The 23,041-nt window shown below is 43.6% G+C and overlaps 7 protein-coding genes across 7 annotated transcripts; all 7 read right to left on the reverse strand. All coding sequences in view use genetic code 12, as the record gives it.

Annotated features, from left to right (window-relative positions):
* Nucleotides 1-1,440: 1,440 nt before the first annotated feature.
* LODBEIA_P35860 (uncharacterized protein) lies at nt 1,441-2,610 on the reverse strand (the record flags this gene model as incomplete). The annotated part of the gene is made up of 1 exon (XM_066973712.1): nt 1,441-2,610. The coding sequence occupies one exon, from the start codon at nt 2,608-2,610 to the stop codon at nt 1,441-1,443; it is 1,170 nt and encodes a 389-aa protein (XP_066830524.1).
* A 2,292-nt stretch (nt 2,611-4,902) lies between these two features.
* Nucleotides 4,903-5,445, reverse strand: LODBEIA_P35870 (uncharacterized protein; the record flags this gene model as incomplete). Its single annotated transcript, XM_066973713.1, has 1 exon — nt 4,903-5,445. One exon carries the CDS (start codon nt 5,443-5,445, stop codon nt 4,903-4,905), a length of 543 nt encoding a protein of 180 aa, XP_066830525.1.
* A 2,242-nt stretch (nt 5,446-7,687) lies between these two features.
* LODBEIA_P35880 (uncharacterized protein) lies at nt 7,688-8,683 on the reverse strand (the record flags this gene model as incomplete). Its single annotated transcript, XM_066973714.1, has 1 exon — nt 7,688-8,683. One exon carries the CDS (start codon nt 8,681-8,683, stop codon nt 7,688-7,690), a length of 996 nt encoding a protein of 331 aa, XP_066830526.1.
* A 1,932-nt stretch (nt 8,684-10,615) lies between these two features.
* Nucleotides 10,616-11,785, reverse strand: LODBEIA_P35890 (60S ribosomal protein uL3; the record flags this gene model as incomplete). Its single annotated transcript, XM_066973715.1, has 1 exon — nt 10,616-11,785. The coding sequence occupies one exon, from the start codon at nt 11,783-11,785 to the stop codon at nt 10,616-10,618; it is 1,170 nt and encodes a 389-aa protein (XP_066830527.1).
* Nucleotides 11,786-12,238: 453 nt separating this feature from the next.
* On the reverse strand, nt 12,239-14,605 carry LODBEIA_P35900 (uncharacterized protein; the record flags this gene model as incomplete). Its single annotated transcript, XM_066973717.1, has 1 exon — nt 12,239-14,605. The coding sequence occupies one exon, from the start codon at nt 14,603-14,605 to the stop codon at nt 12,239-12,241; it is 2,367 nt and encodes a 788-aa protein (XP_066830528.1).
* A 3,132-nt stretch (nt 14,606-17,737) lies between these two features.
* Nucleotides 17,738-19,786, reverse strand: LODBEIA_P35910 (uncharacterized protein; the record flags this gene model as incomplete). The annotated part of the gene is made up of 2 exons (XM_066973718.1): nt 17,738-19,561; nt 19,646-19,786. The coding sequence occupies 2 exons, from the start codon at nt 19,784-19,786 to the stop codon at nt 17,738-17,740; spliced, it is 1,965 nt and encodes a 654-aa protein (XP_066830529.1).
* A 1,437-nt stretch (nt 19,787-21,223) lies between these two features.
* Nucleotides 21,224-21,745, reverse strand: LODBEIA_P35920 (uncharacterized protein; the record flags this gene model as incomplete). The annotated part of the gene is made up of 1 exon (XM_066973719.1): nt 21,224-21,745. One exon carries the CDS (start codon nt 21,743-21,745, stop codon nt 21,224-21,226), a length of 522 nt encoding a protein of 173 aa, XP_066830530.1.
* Nucleotides 21,746-23,041: the final 1,296 nt, after the last annotated feature.

Raw genomic sequence — 23,041 nt, forward strand, 5'->3', positions numbered from 1 at the left:
CAGGGGAAGCTAGGGACTTCGATGGGGCAAGCAACTACCGGATTGGCGCGAGGGCGCAATTCGTCACCACGAACAACAACTGGAAATTATGCGCCATGGGCGACACGAAAATAAAAAAAAGAAAGAGGAAAAAGCGGGCCAGTGCTATTGTTCTGAGACCACTTCATTCTACGAAACCCTTGGAGTCACAACAAAACCCTCGCTTCACCCAGGGAGAAGGACACATTCGTAACCTTGAAACATGTTCTCCGGGCCTCGAACACTTTTACGAACAATAGGATTCGTCTTTGGGCTCTCTATGGCTGCAGTTGTAGAAAAAATTTGCAGACTTTTTTCCAGTTTTCTTCATTTATTTTGTCTATGCTCTTCCAGAACCGTGGAGATTGATTGCTACGGCTTGAGTTCAAACAATTGGCAGCCTGCTTGATGTTTTGGTTGCAATGCCGCTCAGGGACTGCTGACTAGTTGAAGCATATTGTGACTGGATGTTTATGGATGCTCGAGAGTTTGCAGTTTTGTTTTGATTTGCAACAAAAAAAATGAAGTGGTGGTGGGATTCTATTTCCCATGGGAATGGCAAAAAACTAGGAGTGAATTGATGAACTACTACCCGTCGTAAAAAAAGGAGACTTGTAGAAGACTCGTGTATTTTTTTCTTTCGTGGATCATCCGTTCACATCTTTGTACTTGGTTCGTAAACTGCCGTGCGAGTTTTCGAAAATCATCACACACACCATTCATGGAGAAAGCCATGTCAAAAGTGAAAGCTTTTTCTCGGTTCCAACATAGTCGGAAGGATGTAAAGCCAATGCCTTTCGTCAATGGCTGTATCGCTGTAGAAGCAACTCTCAGAGCTGTTTGATGCTTGTGGGTTGTTCCTTCCAGAAAGCGTTGTAATTTCTCCTTGCCAACTTTGCTTCGAAAGGCATCATCTGAGTTGTGTGTTGGCAAGTTCTCGTGACTCGTTGGTTGTAACTTTCAACTTATGGAGTGGGCCATTCTTTCCGCGTACTAGAAACTTGATTGCAACACAGCGAGAGATTCCATAATCAAAAGACTAACCTGAGACGTGGTCTGATAAACTCAACAATCTACAGTCACTTATGATACTTATCGACAACACCGAAGATTCCATAGATATCGCCGCATAAAAAGTTTCAGGGAGCCCTAATCTTTAGAGAAAGTAATTTTGATGTAAATAAATCGTAACTTGAATTTGCAAGTATGGAATGAACTAAATAGTATATCTAACAGAAACCGAAAGCTGGAATCGATGTGCGATGAAATTCAACAAACTGTAAAGCAGGAAAGTAGCAGGTGTGGGGTATCAGAAATAAATCTTTACTCTTTTGCACCAGCAGGATAATTCACCAGAAGAAATATATATGTATGTGTGTTTGAAATTGATGGCAAAATTTTGTCATTAAAACTCTACCATGCTTACATAAAGTAAGCCAAAGCCAAAGCCAACAAAGCGTAAACTGGGCCGTTGTTGGCAGCAGCAGCACCTTCATAGATAGAAACGTCAGATGAAGCAGACGATGATGGGGCAACTGGAGCAGACGATGATGGGGCAACTGGAGCAGATGATGATGGGGCAACTGGAGCAGATGATGATGGGGCAACTGGAGCAGATGAAGCATGTGCCCACGAGCTGGCTGGAGCACTTGGTGATGAAGCTGGTGCAGATGATGATGGCACAACTGGAGCAGATGATGATGGGATAACTGGAGTAGATGAAGATTCAACAATTGGAGTTGAAGTCAAAGGACAATATGTGGTGTAGATGGTGGTGTCCTCGGTGACAGTGGTGACACCAGTAGTAGCAGTAGTGGTGTGACATTTGTCTTCGTGACATGAAGTAATGGTGACAACGGTGGTTTCAATGTCAGTGGTGGTAGACAACACTGATGATGGTGGGACAGCGGAAGAAGATGGTGGTGGAGGTGGTGGTGGCACAACTGATGAGCTGACTGGAGGTGGGATACTCGAAGTCAAAGGACAGTATGTGGTGTAGATGGTGGTGTCCTCGGTGACAGTGGTGACACCAGTAGTGGCAGTAGTGGTGTGACATTTGTCTTCGTGACATGAAGTGATGGTGACAACGGTGGTTTCCACATCAGTTACGGTAGAAGCAGATGGAGATGGAGCTGAGGATACTTCAACTGAGGATAATTCAACTGAGGATGATTCAGCTGAAGATGCTTCAACTGAAGAAGATTCAACTGAAGATGAAGCAGCTGGTGGTGTTGAGACAGTGCTGGTCAATGGGCAGTAGGTAATGTAAGCAGTTGTTTCGTCAGTGACAGTGATAACACCAGTGGTAACTGGGACTGATGAACATGCGTTATCTTTACACTTGGTGACTGTGAGAACAGTGGTTTCGATATCGTGGGTGGTTGAGTAAACAGTTGACTCAGCAGCAGTAGTTTCTGACGCAGGTGCAGATTCACTCTCAGCTGGAGGAGCTGGCTTATTCTTGTTGATTCCTTTATCGATTGAGACATCAGCACCGACACCAACACCAACACCGATGGACTTGTCAAGACCAATAGTAGCGTGAGCTGAAGCAATTAAGCCAGCAGTAGTAGCAACAGTAGTGAACTTCATGATTATTAGTAGTTAATTTGTATTTTATTTATTTAAGTAGCGAGTGTATAAGTTTTTTTGGTTGATAAAGTTGAGAACAAATCGACATGATGAGAATGGCATGGGACCCTTTTTATAATGTTTCCCATCCCTCAAACAAGTTTCTCAACCATGGCACTATTACTTTGTTTTTTTGTTTTCTGTTTGTTTTTCTCTATTTCAACAACTCTGGTTAACTGCAACTTCTCACGCTTGAGATCAAACGATCACTCATGCAGTCCTAGTGTTTTTGTTTGTTTGTTGTAGATGCACATCTCGCTGTGTTTGTTTTCACCTCAAACCATTGGCATCTGATCAGATCTCTTTGTGACAGGATCCAATTGTCCTATGCTTCAGCGCTTATAAGATTATTTCGTGTTGGCAGGGGAGAAAACTATCAATTTAGCGACGGCAAGGACCCGACAAGGCAGACCCCCCTGCTATTGTTTCTGCCTGTACGCGAGCGCGGAATGTGAAAAAAAAATTTGCAACTCCTGTGCCCCCAATCTAATCTTTGTGGACCGAAATTGCAACCAGTTTTGATTGCGGTTGCGTCTATTTTCAGCAATAGCGGACGATTTGCGCTAAATTTTTGTTATTTCTGGACTGGACAGGGTATGTTGTGGAGGACAATTTCCGCTTTGACAGCTGATTAGCGGGTATTGGCACCTTCCTGAAAGAGAAAGCTCGTAGTTCTTTCAAGGTGTTTCTATTTCTGTTTCCATTCCCTTTTTTTTTTGTCGATCAGCGTCGCTCGGGTACTTGCAGTTCGTCCTTCCATTCTAGCTAGCTTTTTCCAAGCCCAAGAAAAATATGGAACAGTTTCATTCACGGGAAGTGGGGGCGGGGACTTACATTCCATTCGATTGCAGCGAACAATTTTCCATTGCTTTGTTTTGACGCTTTAATTAATTAGTTTCTCCTACTCTACCGGTCCTGACTTGAACGGATGTAGAACAAATTAAAAAAAAATAAATTCCCTTTCATCTTTCCGTCATATTGTTTGGAGCAGGGTCTATTACCTCTGCTTAATAAAATAACGTAGTGTAGCGTTTTACTTGCGTGTTTGAAATTCGCCCCATGCAGTTGACGAGGGTCAATATGTTAGATGTCTCTCCCGTAGTAGTGGTGTGATTCCTCCGAACATTCCTGGCACAGCCACAATATCCTCAATGTGCTGTCTACTGAGGATGTGCAAGGCTTCAAAATTGATCAGTGTGTTTACTCACACAGAACTCGATTGACGCCTTGCTTCGTTTTGCAAAAATATGATGTAAACAATGCGTGTGCAGATCGAAAGACCTTGACCCTGGTTCATTGGTTGAACCCTCGGATGCCACTTTCCAAAGGCAAAAGCACAACACAGCTGGACTTTGCATAGAGCTGAACTTGCTTCTCTTTGCAAATTGGAGAGGCAAATGACTCGAAATAGTGGGGAAACTTAAAGTCTATCCATCGAAAGTAACTACATAATTAACCAAAGGAAAGTGTACCCAAGTCAGATAAACCAAACCAAAAACAACCAATCTAATCTACTAGATGGCGTGAAGCTAGTGGATGAAATTGTGAGATAGCCCTTATATTGTCCAGCAATTTTTTCTATCTTTTTTTTTGTCTTTTTTGTTTAAGCCAAGTAAATGCGAAACAAGTTGGTTCCTGTTAAATCTAAGATAGTGAGGAATTCTCACATTAAGAAATAGGCGGCTGCGATAGCCAAAGCACCGAAAGAATGGTTTATAATAGCAGCTGAACCTTCGTAAACAGGTGCAACATTCTGATTAGCAGCATTTGAGGTAGAGTTGACGGGGGGTGCAAAGTTAGCCGTGCTCGATACCAACGGAATACAAGTGGTGCATGATTTCAAAGTTGAAGTTGTAGTAGTGATGGAAACTTCTACCTCTGCTGAGCTAGAGGGGATAATTGGTGTGCCGTTTAATGCCGGTGCTTCTTCTTGTGCTGGTGTTGTCGCTTCTACTGCTGCTGCTGGTGTTGTTGTTGTTGTTGTTGTTGTTGTTGTTGTTGTTGTTGTTGTTGTTGTTGGCGGAGGCGTATAGACCGAGGTGGCATTCATCGGGTAATAGGTAGTGTAGATCGTGATGTCTTTGGTGCTGATTGTGTATTACACCGTGGAAGTCTGGATGTGGCACTTGTCCTCATGAAGTAATAGTCACAATGTCGGTTTCAATCACGGATGTCGTTGAAAGAAAAGAGGAATAAACTGGCTCGAGCGAAGCTGATGGCGAGGACGACGACAATGGACAGTAGGTGGTATAACTAGTCACTTCTTGTTCCAGAGTGGAGCAGCGACCATTTTGCACAGGAGGCGACTGTAATCACTGTTGTTGCAACGGGATCAAGGGTGGTTGACACACTAGATTGTGGAGGGGAAGTCGTTGGTGCTTGATTACCAATACTCTTTTGAATGCCAACACCAACACCAACACCAAGCCCAAGTCCTATACTGTTTTGAAGTCCAAGCCCTAGGCCTAGGTTCTTTTGCACTCCGAGACCGAGACCGACACCAACATTCTTTTGAATTCCAACATTACCACCGGCTCCAACTCCCGCATTCGCAGCAGCATTGGCACCAGCATTTGCGTTGGCGCCTGAATCACCGGCACCAGTATTGACTCTTTCATTGACACCAAGATTAGCACCGACTCCGTCATTCGCGCCAACGCCAGCATTGACACCATCACCACCTCGAGCGCCGATTTGCTTGTCGACACCAAGTCCAACCCCAATCTGTTTGCTGATGGCAAGGTTTGCTCGTGCAATGGCAAGTAAAATAAAAAGAGCAGCTGCGGAAATCTTCATTTTCTTTTTTTTTCTGTAATTTTTCTGGTCTAAGGAATGTTGAAAGTTGGTTGTTGAATGAAGTAGACTAACTTCGAGTATTTTTCAATTACCTGGCTTTTCATCCTGTGTTTTGACGGGTTCAGAATACAGAAGCGTCTGCGAGCTTGTTCTAAAGCTCGTGTATACACATAACCTTGGCTAGCGCTACATCGCTCATCTGAGCTTTAGCTACAAGTAAATGATCAGTGTGCTGAGCGTGGATGTCGATTTGATTTAGTTGTTGAAATCGATACGCCTCACCCGTCGGTTTCTATTGTGCCAAAACGCTCTACCGATTGTTACAGTATATTTTTCCGACTGCGAAATACTTTTTCTTTTTTCATTTTTCTTGTTTGTGTCACGCGCCCTCTCTCCAGACGCGCAAATAAACGCAAATTTTGATTTTTTTTTTTTTTGCCCCTAATCTCCCCCTGATTTTAAGAAGAAGTGAAAAACTGATGAACATGGCAGATGCATACAACTGGCCCTTGTAATTTAAAAACAAGAAAGGAACAAAAGAGAGGAGAATAAATTCCAGTTTAAAACTAGACTTTTTACTATTGTAAGCTAGGAAAAAATCTGGAGATGATGATTACGGAACAATCTGGATTGATTCGATGCGAGAGCAGACGCGTTTCGTGGTGAGCGGGAGAAAAAGAAAAAAGAAGCAATAACCATGGAATCCGTTTTTGAAGACGTGGAGAAGGAGTTGTGGTGGCGTTGTTGTTGTCTAAACTTCAGTTCTCAGTTTTCCAAATACCATCAACGGCTTTGTAAATAAGTCGCCGAAAAAAAAAGGGGAAAAAAAAATCCACACGGTGGTTGGGGTATAAGCGCGAAATGCATTCAGCGTGTGCTATGTCCAGCGAATACCCCATAGTGGTGCCAGGAACTCAAGACGCCGGCATTAGTATGGTCAAATATGAACATATGCCATGTAAAAAGTATCAAAACATGTTTTAATTTTTTTCTCGAGACAAAGTGACAAAATCAACCAATTCGATCACTGGTGTGTGAACTCATTGCCGAAAGTTTGAGATATTTGTTTTAAAATACTTAATCTGAGCCGGGTTGTGGAAGATTCTTGTCAGTAGTTTCTATTTCATAATCAAAGAAGAGAAAGATGTGCTCGCGCAAACGCTTCGTTCTTAAACCAGGTACGAAAAGATCGCGTCTTTCACGAATGATGGTGAATTACGTTGAAGCGATCTTAGTCTTCAGTCAAAATAATCACCCATTCTTTCCCCTCCCTCATTCAGTCAAACCTCCTAAAAAGATGTTTTCTGGTTTGAAATTACGTAAAACATTCTAGAGCGCGAATAATCACATCATCAAGAACTTCAACGTGAAAAAAAGAACAAGCAAACTAAAACGTATCAATCATTCTGAATAGGTTTAGATAACCTCTCAAAATTGTGTGCGCCATGGTCGTGAAAGCCGTGATTTTGTCTTGTAGTTGTTGGTATTACTGACTCACCGGAAGACAATAGTAAAGATAAAAATCATTCACGTGTCCCTCAGCCCTGCATGAAAAGTTCATCATTGCCAAACATATCTAGTTTTCCTCTCTTCGTGACCATGACAAGGCTCACTGGTGGTAATTCGAACTGCAGTAAGGTCAGTTCTCTCATGAAACAACCACGTAAAAGCAGATTCAACAAACAGACACGAGAAAGAGTGAAGATAATGGATAGGAAATACTGACGTGAAAGCATTATGAACAAACTAACAAACCCGCAACCCATCAAAGCGTCACTGTAGAGCCATATAAGGAGTGTTCGTCCCGCTCGTAATGTTTTCTAGAGTCTATTAGCCAATGCAAACATTCAAGTGCCATCACTAGTCGACACATGGTGCAAGAGATTTGCTCGTTTGAAGTGTAAAAGTTACCACGTAATGGTTCAGATCAAATAAACCCGCCTCTAGTTTCTACAGTAAATACCGTACAGTTCGAAGTCATTAAAATTGTGTATATTCCTCGAAATTAATCACACATCAACCGAAAAAGGAAGAACCACCACAACCAAACATAATACATATCATTTTTTCAAAAAAAAAATTAACCATAGCATAACACTGTCATAATCATGTCCAGAACATATCTTTTCCCCATACAGGAAGCGAAATAAAAAAATTGAAGGCCACCAGATTTGCAAAAGCCTGCTCTTTTCCAATATCCCAGGATCAAGAAAAAAATAAAAATTTAGGTATTGGATTGGTATTACATCAAGAACGCAGCAGCGAGAGCCAAAACGCTAACCCATGGCTTGACATTCGAAGCTGATCCCTGGAATACAGATGGCACTGAGTCGGCGGAGACACTGGGAAGGGAGCTGCTTTCATCGGCGACTTTTGATGGGGATGGAGATGGAGACGGGGTCGTGACCAACGTGGTGGAGGGGGCGCATGAGGTCGATTCGGTACTTGTGAGATAGACGTCTGTGGTGATGGTGGATGGTGGTGAGTAGACTGAAGACTCAGGTTCTAACGAGCTTGGAGCTGAGCTAACTGAGCTAACTGAGCTAACAGAGCTGGTTGGTGTGGTTGTCGATTCGGGAGCTGATGAGCTTGGAGTGGAGCTCGTTGGGAAATCAGAACACGATGAAGAAGTCGTTGATTCCGCGGCTAATGTGCTTGAAGTGGAGCTTGATGGAAAACTCGATGTTGCTGGGACGGACGAGCTTGGAGTAGAGCTGGCCGATAATGATGATGATGTGGTTGTTGTGGCCGTTGTCTCGCTGCACACACTTGAAGGCGAGGAAGATGGAATGCTTGATGAAACCAAGGACGACGAAGATGGAGTACTTGACGATTCAGCAGCAGTCAATGGACAATAAGTCGTGTACTCAGTCGTTTCGTCAGTGATAGTGACATACCCAGTAGTCACAGGAACAGAAGAACATCCGCCATGCGAGCATGAAGTCACCGTAATCACAGTTGTGCCAATTTCGTGAGTGGTGGAGTAAACAGTTGACTCTGGTTCAAGGGTTGTCGATGTTGTTGTTGATGGTGGTGGTGGTGGCGTGGAAGTAGTAGACTTTGTGAGCAATACTGGACCTGGCCCAAGCTTCGGCTTATCCTTCTCGAGACCAAGGTTCTTTTCAATGCCCACGCCAAGACCAACCCCGAGACCGACACCGACCGATTTGTCGATGGCAAAGTTGGCGTGCGCAGTGACAAGTACAGCAGTGGTAGCAGCAACGGTAGTGAATCTCATGATGATATGTAGCGAATGATAATGTCTTATTGAAAGCAGGAAAAAAAAAGATGAAAAACTGGTTCAATCTGGCATTTTCCTGCCCGTGAACTAAGGTATATATAATAAAAGAGCGGAGCCTTGTGAAGCAGTTCTCTTGTTCGATATCTCTGAAGCACAACACATACTCGTTGTTCTCAACAGGTTGACTCGAGTTGTGGTTCCTTATCAAAGAGACACACTGGATGTTGGTTATGTCTCTCATGAGGGAGGAGAGTAAGGGTGGATGTGCATTCCCCTGGTGCCTCTTATTGTTCTAGATAACAGTTTTTTTGCAGCTGAAAAGTTTGTGGTGGTTTTGTGTCACGCGCCCTTTTATTTTTTTTGTTGTTGCTGAACGCGATGATCGACATCAAAACTTTCATCCTAGTTGAACCCGGGAACCCCTAAGTTCACCTAGCGAGGCAAATCAATAAGGGTTCAAGCGTCATTATTTAGACCCTTGAATGAGCAAAATGACCTCTATCGAAAGCGGGAGAGCACAACACTCATCAAATACCCACACGAACATCAAAATGACCGAGTCCAGCTCTGACAAAAAGAGATCAAACAAAGAGGACGCGTTCTGATGATGCACATGAAATGGAGCTGTTTGATGCCGCGGTTGAGGGCAGAAAACAAAAAGCCTTTGCTCCAGAGGGCCATGATTCTTTTTGTTCTCTCTATTGCATGGCACGAGATGCTTTGAATTAAAGGCGGGCATAGCGTGATCATGTATCATCTTGAGAAAGATATTCGCCGTGTCTTGTCTTAACAGCCAACAAACCGCAACAAAGATTTCCCTTTTTCTCTCTTTCCGTGCAGTGCATGAGTGACGGTATCCTCTATTTTCCGTCTCATTTTCAAATATGGCTTTGCGCCGAATACATGCTCGATTTTTTTTCTTTTTTTGCAAGGGTTTTGAGCTTGCCCTGCGTGGAGTGTAAATCAAGAGTCCGGCAACCTTACTTTAAACATTGGTGAAAAATAAGACGAGCGCGTTCGCATTGATGCACATCCAAACTGACTTAGGTCGTCACTCTTTTACATTGGGGTCTTCTGAACAATTAAGCGCCCTACATTCCCAGATTGGGAATCAAAATTCATCAATCGGGCGTACATTGCTTTCGTTTTGGGAAATCGCACCATGGCTCAGACTGATTTGCATTGTCACATACATACGTACATACAGCAGCGTGGTAAGAAAAAAAAATGTACATTTAGAATGCTTATTGGACAATTGATATCTCTTCTTGATCAGTTGCTTTTGAAGCTGGTATATCAGGAAGAACAAGAGTCGGGGTCAATGTGGACAAGTGTGACGCTGCCGTGAATGATTTACGCGTCACTTTTTCACTCTGTAAAAAGCCTAGCTCTATGCATTATTTCAGCCCTCGGTTGGAGGAAAGGAAGCTGTCATGGTGATTGAATTAAGAGTCGATGTTCTAGCCCACTGACCCGATGCCACGCCAATTCAACTTCAGTTCCAAAATAAAAGATGCTTATTGAGCAGCTCGTCACTTTATGAGGGGAGGGTGGAGGGGGCTGGGAGAATTGCTAATCACGCTAATTAGAACGCTGTTTCCTAAGGCATACTTGAAGTTAAAGTGAAGAAACATGGTCTCGTTTCTGTTGCAGTGATATTTTCCTCAACATTGTTCGACCTTTTCTACTCTTTTTGAAGTTTCTAGGATATGGTGACAACATAGATTTTGGTGCCCTCTCGGCTTTATCCACCCCCACTACTCTAAGTGTAAAAAGGACAAGTAACTACATCTTTTCAAAATTTGGACCAGATCAGTCATTAGATTGAATACAGTAAGAAACAATCAATACACCCTTGATAGCTTCCGACACATACTACATATAAAAAAAACTAATCCTTCAACCGTTCAACTATTCCCCAAAGCAGGTTTAGTTTTCCAAGTCCTTCTTCAAAGTACCCAAGAAAGCGTGCTTTTCAGCTGGGGTCTGGAATCTACCCTTACCGAATCTGGAAGCAGTGTCAATCCATTTCAAGTTGACTTGTTCCAAAGCTCTTCTAGAAGTGTCAGTGTACAAGGACTTTCTCAAAGTAACAATTCTCTTCTTGACACCTGGGATAGAACCCTTCAACAAGACAAAGTCATTGTTGACCAAACCATATCTGACAAATCCACCCATTGGGTTGATGGTCTTGGTGGTTCTGTCAAACTCGGTAGCACCGTTGGACTCATCGCCACCTTTACCGACACGGTAAACCTTGTGGTTGATGGAGGTTCTGTGGTGGTAACCGTTTTGACCGGCACGAGCAACGGTCCAGTTAACGTTGGCTGGATGCCAAGCACCAATACAAGCAACTTTTCTCAAACCTCTGTGGGTCTTTCTTGGAAGCTTCTTGGTTCCCCATCTGTGGGTGACACCTTCGAAACCGTGACCTTTGGTGACGGCAACAACGTCAATCATTTCATTTTGTTCAAAGACAGAGTCAACGGAAACTTCCTTTTCAAAATGTTCCTTAGCCCAGTTGACCTTGTCTTCAATTGAACCACCGTTGATTTGGATTTCAGCCAAGTGGGCCTTCTTTTGGCTCAAGGGGGTCTTTTTGATTTGAGTGTGAGCAAGCACTCTGACAACTGAAGCATACTTGGTGATTCTAGCCAACTCAGTCTCAACTTGCTTAGCGTCGCTAGCGTACTTACCGCTGTATTTGGTGAAAGCCTTCTTCTTGCTCTTGTACCAGTTCTTGTAGAATCTTCTCTTGATTTCTTCACTCAAGTGCTCGGCCCAGACAGTAGTCAACGATCTCAAGCCTCTTGGTGTCTCAACGTAACCAACAACACCAACAATCACCAATGGAGGAGTGTCGACAACAGTGGCAGCTTCGACAACTTCCCTCTTGTGCATCTTGGAACCTGGTCTGTCCAAGTCTCTGACAATCGTGGTCATACCAGCCTTGTATCCTAAAAAGGCAGTCAAGGCAACTGGCTTGGATTTGACATCCTTGGGGAAGGACTTGACTCTTCCTCTTTGCTTAGCAGCTCTCTTACGTGGTAAGAATCCAAGAGATCCGTGTCTTGGGGCTTCGTATTTTCTGTGAGACATCCTTTGAGGTGTTTGATGAAGTATGAGTAGGGAAAAGAGGAGAGGAAAATGGGAATTGAGAAGTGAAAAATTTTTCAGTTTTCCTTTTTTTTTTCAATGGTTGAAATTTTTCACTTTTCTGCCAACGTGCACGACTTGAAAAAAATTGAGAGGGTTGCTCATATGCAGGAGAAAAGAAAAGCTACCCGGCCCAACGGCGGGGGGAAAAAGAGAAAAAGAGCGAAAAGGGAGCGACTTTGGTCCATAGACGGCTCGGTTCTAGTTGTAAACGTATATTGTTAATGCAAAAGCAAGACCTATAAAGAAAATAAAAAGAAGGCAAGATCGGCAAGTGTCTTATCAGAATTGTTTATGGCATGTTGTAGTCTAGTGAAATTATGTAGTGAAATGAAACGTACAGAATAGAGTAATGGTTTGTGTATGTGTGTGTTTTTTTTTCATGAATTCAGACATCTATCTGCGGACATGCATGACTTTCTTCAACGCCAACCTTGCATCGCCGGATTCGTCTCCCAATGAAGACGGAGGAGATGGAAGACAAGAGTCTTGTGATTCGACATGTTCTTTTGTCTCTGTCCTCATGTCATTCAAAATCACTGAAGCATGTTCATCGTTTGCTTGATACTGCTGCTGCTGTTGCTCAGCTTCAACTTCCAGTGGTTGATGAGGAGATTGGTGCTGTTGTGGCTGATGCTCTTGCTGAGGTAATGGTGACTGCTGCACGATTTGCTCAGTGAGAGTTTCCATTTGATGATGATGATGCTGTTGCAAAGGGATGAATTCACGATTGCCCGAGTTTGGTAAAGACTCCAGGTTGTGGTGGTGATGGTGAAGATGTCTTTGTCTTGGTGTAGGTGATTGGTGCATGGAGAACACCAGCGACGACGACTTGCTATATGGAGTTTGTTGCTCGCCGGTGAAGATTTCCTGATTCATCAAAAACGGGTTCATCATAGCGGCATTGTTGAAATGGCCACCTGCGCCACCAAGGAGACTAGGAGTTCCAAATTTCCTATACTGGGGTGAGTTTATGCTCATTACCGAGTTCATCATCGAGTTGAAGCTCGGCGTCAAGTTGAACATGGGAGTGAGGCCGGTGGAAAAAGTGGACAAGAGGCTGGAGTTGTATTGGTTGCTCTTTGGAGTTTGCGGTGGGAGGTGCAAAAATGGAGGCTGTTGCTGAACAGGGTGAGCAACAGGTGTTGCCGAGTTGTTGATGCTTGGCAAGATCTCATTGATCGAAGCAAGCAGGTTTTGATGTTGATTCGGAGGTTGACGTTGCTGTTGATGTTGATGTTGACTAGATTCGAGTTTCTGATGGGTGGCGAAACTGGTTACATCGGAATTGTGTCTTCTGAGTGGAGCCCGTGGTGTGACATGGCTGATATTTTCCACATCTGTCACCGAGTGAGTCCTGGCAATTGTAGGTTTAAAATTCTTTACAGGCACCTCCAAAACGTTTACCTCTATATTTGAACCAAGCTCATGCTCACTTTGATGGTGATGGTGAAGATCATCATTATCATCATCATGGTCAACAACAGTTTTGGGTGCAGGCTCTGCTTCTTCGGTATCGAAAATGTTTGTTGAAAACACAGCTTTACCCAGTGCGTCAACAGTCAAATTCAATGAGAAATCCCGCGAAGGTTTTCTCGTGATTGGTGCCGATTTAGACTTTAACCCATCCAAGCTGCTTTTCCTCTTCTTTTGATGAGGCTCTTCCACTTGAGCATGGGTGTGCCACTGCATATCATTTGCCATGTCATTCGAGGATAATGACGATAAGGACACTGGTGGTAATAGATTTTGGATCGACTTCAACCTTTGTGGCGAACTCAACTGAGACGATGCCGAGGATGAAATGGTTGGTGCCGGTGGGTTTTTTTGCTCAGCCAAGGTCATGTTGGAGTTGAAATGAGGAGTATAACTCTGGCTTCTTCCATGACCACTTGATCCTGGGCCTGAAGCTGCACCCGTAGGAGGTGTGTTGTAAAATGCCAGGGATTGGGTAATCATCGACATGTTGTCCAATGTCTTTTTATTGAATTGATAAGAGTTGGAATCGGAGGGAAAGTACCGGCTTTGCGAAGTTAATGGAGTCACCAATGTTGCTGAGGCCAATGAAGTGGTGGTGGTGGTGGTGGTGGTGGTTGTAGCAGATGCATCAGCATGATGAGTGAAAGATTTCGATTTCTTCAACATTGCCACGGGTGATGGATTTGATATCGTTGAAGCAGACGAGTTTTTTCTTCTTCTTCTAGCCGATTTGATGGAAGAGGAGGAGAAAGAAGTTGTAGGACTTACTCTCATCAACGGGGTGAAGACGTTGGGTGCGCCTTGTCTTGCCGCAGTTCTTGAGTTTGATTCTGCAGGACTGGCATGCAAAGGAGATGTGTTGACATTGATGTTGATGGTGTTTGTAATTTTTTCAGCAAACGAGTTTTTCTTTGGAGGTCTACCTCTTTTCCTCTTTGGCGTAGGCTGAGCTTCCTCTTGCTTGGCAGCAGCTGCGGCCAACTTCAACTGCTGCTGCTGCTGCTGTTGTTGTTGTTGTTGTTGTTGTGCTAGTTGTATTTGTTGTTGCTGCATTTGATTCTGTTGAGCATAAAATCGGTTAGCCTGGTAAGGACTTTCATTGGGAAGATGCATGGGAGGAGGAGGAGGAGGTGGTGGTGGTGGTTGAGCGGCAGTAACGGCAGCGGCAGCAGCAGCAGCAGCAGCAGCAGCCAAATTCATATGAGGAGCTTGGCGGTGGCCGTGGTGACTATTATTCAAACTCGGTATCATGTATGAGTTCAAATGTGGCGATTGTTGAAGCATTGGTTGGCGATGGTGAGGATGCAAATGGTGGTGTTCATGCCGAGGAGCAAAAGCACTGGCAGCCAGTGGTTGAAGTTGATCAGGCATTTATTAGGAGCCTAAAAGAAACAGAAAAAAAAAAACTTGAACCCGGACGATTGATGGTGCTTATGCTTAAAGCCATATATGCTTGAAATGAGAAACCAAACCCAAGGAATGAAAGCGGGTCCGACGGCTATGGCTAGACGGAGGAGCACTTGACGAGAGTAATATATCCCTCCGAGACGTGAGCTGGACCTGAAATTGAAATCGAAATTGCACTGACGACAATCTCCCCTCAAAAGATAAAATGCCCACTCAAAAACGAATCAAAGTGTGCCCCAAAATGTCGATATCTCCAGTCGCAACTTCAACAGAACCCGGTAAGTAATATATAATTTTATTTGGGGGGGGGGGGGATCGTAAAGATGTAGCTATACCACCGCCAAATAAAAAAAAAACGAGCTATATGAAAATTATAAATTTTTTTCTCCGCCGATAGATCTTCTTTATGGTTGTTGGTGGGACACCTCTCCTGTCGCTGCAGATATAACAGTCGTATGCCAAGTGGGTGCTAAAATGGCCAAGAGACAAGTATAAACGGGCAAGTTGAAAATGTCACTTTCTAGAAGAGTCAATATATACCACCAGCAGTAGCAGAGTAAAGGGGGTGGCTTCCATATATATATATACATATATATCAACGTATACTGAGAGCTGGGCTGCCGCTCGAGGGGGGAAGGGGGGGATAAAGAATTTTTAGTGTGAAGAGTCTCGTTTGTGAGAGGTTTTTACCGCCACATGGTAGCGCGAGCACGCTATTGTAGTTCTCGAATAAATATTTTATTTTTTAATTTCGTTGCTAATTCGCACTTTAGCGCTTTATCGGGTTAAGTAATTGACACTCGGCATCTACCGTCACACACGCCCATTTGAGTACACATCAGGAACACGAGTCAAGTGCAACCACCGTATCTACAACTCAAGAACCATCTCGGGTTCCTTTGCTCGTAACCGTCTTGCTCTTTCTCTCGGCCGCTCTGGTCAAAACGTCTTGCCGTTTGCAGGGTGGTTCGAGTCTTGGCCCAGAGACTTGCCGTCGCCGTCGATATCTACACCTCACTCCTCACATGTCTTGTTATTGTAAGAACAAAAGTATAGACGTGTTTTTTCCCTATCTCCTCTGCCCTTCTCTCCTTCTCCCGCTTTGATCCTTGTTTGATTCTTGTTCTGCTGCAGGTTGTCTGAGACGAGCCGGTTAAATTGGCCGAGTCAAGCGAGAGAGAAGGAGAAAGAGAAGAAAAGCATAGGCTAGATAGGAGGTGGGAACAATAGCGATTTGCGTAAAAACCCTGGAGGAGAGGCAATGCGCGTGGGTGGTACCATTGGTGAGGTGATTTAAGTTTCGTCTTGTTTTCAAGGCGAGAATCTTGATTATTTGCAGGGGGAGATAACGATACAACTGACGAGTCGACGATAGCCCCGAGGGGGGGGGGCCGAAAAATTTCATGGAATGCGGCAGAGATATATCATATATCAGCGGCATGGCGGATTGGTGCCTCATTGCTGGCTGCACTTTCTTCTTTATTGATCCCGTTGCTCGTTTCTTTGGTGGTGGTGTCGGTGTCGGTGAAATTGTCGCCTCGAGCGAATCGACGCGTTTCGCCCGGATCACAATACCAGACTAAATTAAAACCTAACAATCAAAATAGCAAGCTTAAAAACTCTTTAAATTTTCTTCTTTCTCTCTCCTTGTTTCTGGAACTCCCTCATACGAGGAGGCCAACTGGAAACAGCTGTCAATTCCGATGAACCTGTTATCCACAATCTGGGTTTTAAACTCTCTCTCTCTTCGTATCTCTCGACCTTCCCAAGTGCCAAGTGAACCAGAAAAGAGGAAGAACAAAAAAAAGAGCCGTGTCCCAGGCAGGGCAAGTTAAATAAATGAAGAAAAAAAAGGTGTTCTAGAACTTGAGACAATAGCACTCTTGTTCCTCCCCCATTTCTCCTTTGTCGGATTGAAAGTACATAACCTGCCACCGGCAGGTAGGTCAGCCAAATACACAGAAGAGACAATGGAAACGGAACGTGGAAAATTGGAAATTGGTGGGCCTTCTCACCTCGTGATTCCCACATGCAATACACACACCACAGCGTTAATTGGCATATGCGCATTACATCCACTCCCTCCAACACGTACATCCTTTGTGCCTTCCTCCCCTAGTGTAAGCCACATTGTGTCAATTGAATCTCGTGGATAAATGACGTGAGGCGACGCCAAGTCGACAACAACACCAGATACCCGGACTCGCCCCCGCTCCCCTCCTTCTCGCTCTTCAAACTAGACCGAACGTTTGAAACAAGGTGTCTCCAGATGTGCTCAAGACCGAGATAATATTAAATCTCGTTTGAACAACCCGGGTAGCAAACGCTGGCTCTCGTGACGGAACCGAGCGAGAAGATCTAAAATTAAAATAAATCAAATTTTATCTACTTGGAGCATGCAGCGCGACGCGTGTAATTTCACCGCTTTGGGAAACACACTAATTAAAGGCGGAGAGTGACTTTTTCGGGACGGATTGACCTTGGATGAAATAGACGTAAGGCGCGTCTCTTACCTTCATGAGTTGAGGTGATTGGGGGGTGGTTATGTCCTAAGCCTTCGCCTCTGCCTCTGTCTGACTTGGAGAGAAAAAAACGAATGCGTTTTTTTTTTCGATGCCTTTTGCGGGATCAAAGGTGGTGGGTTCTGATACATTGATGGCTTTGAGAGGTGATCTCGTGGCCGGGTTTTATTTTGGTGGTTGTTCCCGGTTTATAATGCAAGCACTTTCTTGGTGAGTGTATAAATAGGGGCCGTCTTTTCTAACCATCCGGAATTCAGCTCTGGTTACATGATACCGAAAAAAAAAAAAACTACTTCCTTCCGCTGCATTTCCGTGGTCAAAGTACACCGGGTTGATTTTATTACATATCATGCGCATTTGATAGATTCATTGAGGGTGTTTTCTGTTTCAATCAACCATTGAAGATATGAAACTCCACCTAGACCACGCTACAAAAATACCAGACGATCAACATCCCTTTTCCCTTTTCCCTTTTCCCTTTTCTTTTTCAATCATGGAGAGCAGTGACCCAGGACTTGAGCAAATTGATCCGTTTCAAATAAACAACACCGTCATCTCCATCTGCACTCGGATCGAGCCCACCTACACCGTTTAAGCCAGCTCCAGCACCGCCACCGCCGCCAGCACCTACACCGCCGCCAACACTGCCATCAATGGTGGAATTCAAGAGCCCAGTTTGGAAATTAGCTAACTCCTTCTCCGCGGCTTTACTATAACCTAGGTTGTTGTTCTCTTGCAGTCGCCGGCGCGCCAGTGGTAGTGCAGCTGCTGAGTCGGATCGAAGTTTGGGTTTAGGTGGAGCCGACATGACGAAACTGTACCACCGTGCTATTGAAGCGTACCAATCCAGTGGTTTATACGCGCGGTCAATTAAAAAGAAAAACTGGCTTCTTAATGTCGTACTCGTAGTGGTGGTAGGAGCACGTTCTTGCGTAGTTGGAAAGAGCACTGCTGTTGGTGCTGACGCTTGCATCGACCTCGCGTCGATTTCCATCGTATCTTCAATCGTGCTAGTGTCATGTCCACCCGGACTCGACGAGGACAAAATTGTCTCCACTAGTCTCGTGTTGTAGTAAATACACTTTGGCGTCGTAGGAACCATCAACAGCTCCACCGAATTTTCGTCATGACAAACTCGCTGGCGTAAATTATCCACTTTGATGTGTTGACCTAATCTCCCCTCATGCATTAGCTTGAATAACAACTCTTGCACTTGTTCCACCCCTAAATTCAACTCATCACATAGCTCATCGAATTTAATCTCCTCGCGGGATTCAATCAACTTGACCAAGATCTTCAATCTCAAATTCTGTAAAATCTCCCCCAGGGCATGCTGGAAGATTTCATCCGTTTGCGCAAATGAATCCAGTCGACAAGAATCTTTCAAACTTTGCTCAAACTGCCTCAAGTCGAAATTGTTGTAAGCGTGAATCAATTTCTTTAAATTGTCAAACTCACCATTATTCTCAACAAAAGTATGAGTCTCCTGAGAACTTTGAAACGGATCCAATTCAGAGTCACTAAGCAAAGAGCACAAGGCGAGATATTTCAAATTCTTCAACTTGTACTCCATCAAACTACCAGCTTCATCAAAACTATTGAAACTCTGGTAAAACTCATATTTGGCCTTTTGATAATTCTTGCGATAAAATTGAATCTTTCCCCCGCACTCTTTAATCACACCCATAATCTTGGGGTGTGTCACCGCGGTGGTGCTTTGACAACTCAACTTGTACAACTTGCTCATCCTCGTCAAGTCCAATTTATCAATCTGGAACAAATATTCAATCTCGGCCGCGATGATCTCCAACATGTACAATTTCTGAATCAGCTCGGGCATCCGCGTGACTCTCGTGTGCACTTGCGCCAACAACGCGGCGAAATCACTATATTTCCGCTGTTCAAGGTATAAATTGAGTAAGTTCGAGTTGATCTTGAGCCACAATTTGTCATTGACAAAATACAGCTGATCAAGCAAGACGCGGTACAAGTTTTGGACAAAGTCGACATTGATGACGTTGGAATATCGTACAATCATACGTGATAGCGATTCCTCGATATAGGCCACCTGGTTCAACTTCGGTAGCAATGGTAACACGGCACGTAGGATACGTATTACTTCATCGTAGTTTGCCTCGTGGAAATTCAACTTGATCAATTGCTTGTAGGAACGGAAGATCCACTCTAGTTTCTCCCTCTCGCCATTCCCAATCGCCCCATTACCACTACCGCTGACAATCTTGTGAAACTCAGCGATTGCTTGATCGACATCGTCGTCCTTCATCGCCTTGGCTGAGTAATATCGATTCTCCTTTACTTAAACGTTAGTCACCAGAAACAAGAACAAAAGCGAATGAAAAGTTTCCAGTCTCCGTTGTTGCTGCGCTATACATACAATGCCATCATCTTCATCTTCGTCAATTGCATCATCGGAGTGTGAGCCACGCGATCCGCCGCCACTCGCCACGTCGACATCTTCGTCTTCTTCAAATTCAAACTCGTACGAATCTTCAGAAAATAGCTCTCCATCCGACATGATGTGTCTCTTTCTTTTTTTGTATTTTTCGAAGTTTGCCTGAAAATTCCTGTGCTTGATAAGATATGGTTTTTTTTTTTTTTTTTTTTTTTCCGGAGAAGGTGATTGAAATTTGGTAGTGGGTGTTATCCACCGTGTGCGACTACTGCCAGGAGCTCGACCTCTTTATCAAGAACCAGACCGGTATTATTTTTTAGCGTGGGTCCAGCATGCAATTTATCTACAAATCATCATTGCGTGCTGAATTCTCTTTCTCCTTTTTAGCTTATTGATGCAGTGACAAACTGCTCTTGTTTGCTATGGGCATAGATCTCAACTATTTCAGCTTGTCTTTGTTTTTTTTTCTTAATGTTTATTTGACTAGTTTCCCCAGTTTTTGGCACAATGTTACCAAAAAAAAAAAAGGACAACCTCAACACTAGATATTTGCGAAGTTGGGATTTGCATCCAATGTAGGTGTGTTGAAGGGGACCCAGAACCCCATCTCGATTTTGAAAATCGTATTTCAGACTCATCGCTAGAGATAAACCAGCCAACACCTTCCAAAGAGGGACCTCCAGCAGCAAAGTTGTCATTATAAACAAGTCAAAGTTGGCGTAATTGATCTTCCTGCAGCATATTTGAGCACAGACGTTGGCTGCAAAGTATCACGTTTGCATGTTACAGAAAACAGCGGAATACATGGACTTATCCTTTGTAGTGTAATGGCTATCACGGTTCGCTCTCACCGAGCAGATCGGGGTTCGATTCCCCGCAAGGGAGCTCGCAGTCTTTTTTATTTTTTTTTCGTTCATTCAAGTTTATCCCATGTGATTGTGTCTACCTATCTTGAATCCTCATTCTTTTCATTCCTTGAAAGCAAGTGACCTCGCTTCCTTTTCATAATGCTAGGAACAATAAGGGATGGGAGACTGAAGATATAGGGGGGTGGGGGACAGGTCTAGTCACAGGAAATCACATTTGCGGTTTTACCACTTGCAATTACTCTTCAATAAATATATCTCTTTCTATCTCTTCTATTAAATAGTTGAACCAAACACGCGGTTCTTCTCTATAAATATGTTGATTAAAATCTTTAAAATTTCATTTTCCCTTGAGTTTCTAGGGGCTCTAGTTAAACAAAAGCTCCGCCAGCACAGCTTTGTCAACACTAGGGTGTGTGTATATGTAGGGTCTAAGTATCCGTCAACGAATGTGTGGGTATTTCTATCGATATGAAACGAAATCCCTTCTAGGATTGTTGTAGTGTAGTTGGATGAAAAAGGCTCTTTTTCCTGCTTCTGATGTCAATCTAAATTAATCGTCGGGTGGGCTTGATTCATGAGCGGATGCACATCAATCCTGGTGTAAATTGCAACCTTGAATTGGGCAAACTTCATTCATGTTTTCGCAATGTCAACGACGGAAATGGTCTCCGTTTGAAATGTCCACCCAGTCTCATTTAAGCCGTTGGATCAAGATCAACAAGGCAAAACTGGTTATAGCAAGACAAGTCAACCACAATAGACTCGTCCATCGCAGGATACAATCACCATACTGTTTCCAATCGATGTCATTTTCAAATCTATTCCGTAGCAGAATCCCATTTATTTCAATCCACCGTGTAATGACACCTTTCCGTTGGTAATTCTTGGTGGTGCTATTACCACTACTATTACTCACATCTTCTCTCTTTTTGTAAACAAGCAACAAGTTATTTCGATATTCACGGCATTCTTCAGGCCGCACTTCACCAACAAGGAAAGGCTCGAGCAAATCAGCAGCAAAATCCAGATGTCCCACATCTTCAAATGCTTCCGTGGCGTCACTGCCTCCACAATCATACAATACTTCGATGCCACCAATGTGGTCCTGCTGAAACTCCGTCAAGTCATAGACTTTGTTATATAGAATCATCCACAAATCGTGGGGCTTATCGTGCTGTTTTACTTGCTTGAGGGATAAGTAGCAGGGACTCATGGTTCGCCTTGATGACCTGGGCATTGCAAAAGGCGCAACTCGATATCTGTGAGGCCCCGTCCCTGTCCTTATATATACATATATATACTTATATGTATATGTATATGTATATGTTTATATGTATAGTGGGTGCAGGCGGTGAAACGTTGTTGGTTTCCGATGCTTTTTCTTTTTCCCTGTTGAACCTTTCTTTTTACTCTTTTTATTCTTTTTTTTTTTTTTTTTTTTTTTCTCAATTTACTTTTTTCTAACTTTGTTGGCCTTTGCCGACTGAAAGTAGTACGAAGTTGAGGAAGTTGTGGTAGTAGTGGGCAAAGGTGCCGTGGATGGTGGCTAGGGTAGTTGTAGTTGTGCAGTTCTATATTTTGCCGGGTGTGTCCTTAATTTTAAACCCAATACTACTACTGCAGCTTTTACTCTATTCTCTCCGTGATAGGGGAAGTAAACATTGTTGTACAGAAGCTGACTCCCACCGTGTCTCAAGGTTGATACATTATTATTATCTTTTTTCGCTTGTGGGGAAACACGGATCACGTGCCATTGGATTGCGATTGGGTTGTGGAAAAGAACGGCTTGTAGGGGGAAAAAGTAAAGTAAAGACCAGTTGAACCCTATTGATGGTGGATTTCGAGAGATGTCTTTGATTTGATAGCAGTAGATAAGAACAACAGATCAGGGAAGAAAGTCGCGGAGGTAGATCAGAGGTGGTGATTATCATGTAATGTAGCAGCAGCAGCAGCAGTCAATGTTTCTACGCATAAAACCGGTTTGGCCAGTACATTCCACAGCGTTGACCAGTATGATGCATCTACAATTGGTTGAAAAGCTATTTATCAAGTCCTTTTACAAAGTGTTGAGATAACTACATGAAATCTCTTTGCTTTGTTCCCTCGGTTCACACGCTGCATTAATCTCCAAATGTCCTTCCCTGTCCTGTCCCGTCCTGTTCGTTAATTCCTTCCTGGTGGGTCTAGTCTTAATTCTACTTTCAATTCCAATTTTCTACATTTGATTCTTTTTTTTTTTTCCTAGTCATGAATACATGATACTCTCAATGTTCTTACCATGTTTTGGCTGTTCTGTTTTGTTCTCTTCCACTGTTGATACAGATTGTTACTTTAAACACAGGTAGTGCGAATGTTCATCCCTCGTGCTCCTGATTGGAATGACGTCATGACCCTACTGTCACGTGGCACCTCGACGGTAGAGGGAAAAGGGAAAGGCTGTCAATCAATAACACTACTCACAACTGAGGATAGGGCGAAACAGACTGGTCTCAACCATGAAAACGGTAGA

The sequence above is a fragment of the Lodderomyces beijingensis genome (assembly GCF_963989305.1).
Source record: "Lodderomyces beijingensis strain CBS 14171 genome assembly, chromosome: 4".
Lineage (NCBI taxonomy): Eukaryota > Fungi > Ascomycota > Pichiomycetes > Serinales > Debaryomycetaceae > Lodderomyces > Lodderomyces beijingensis.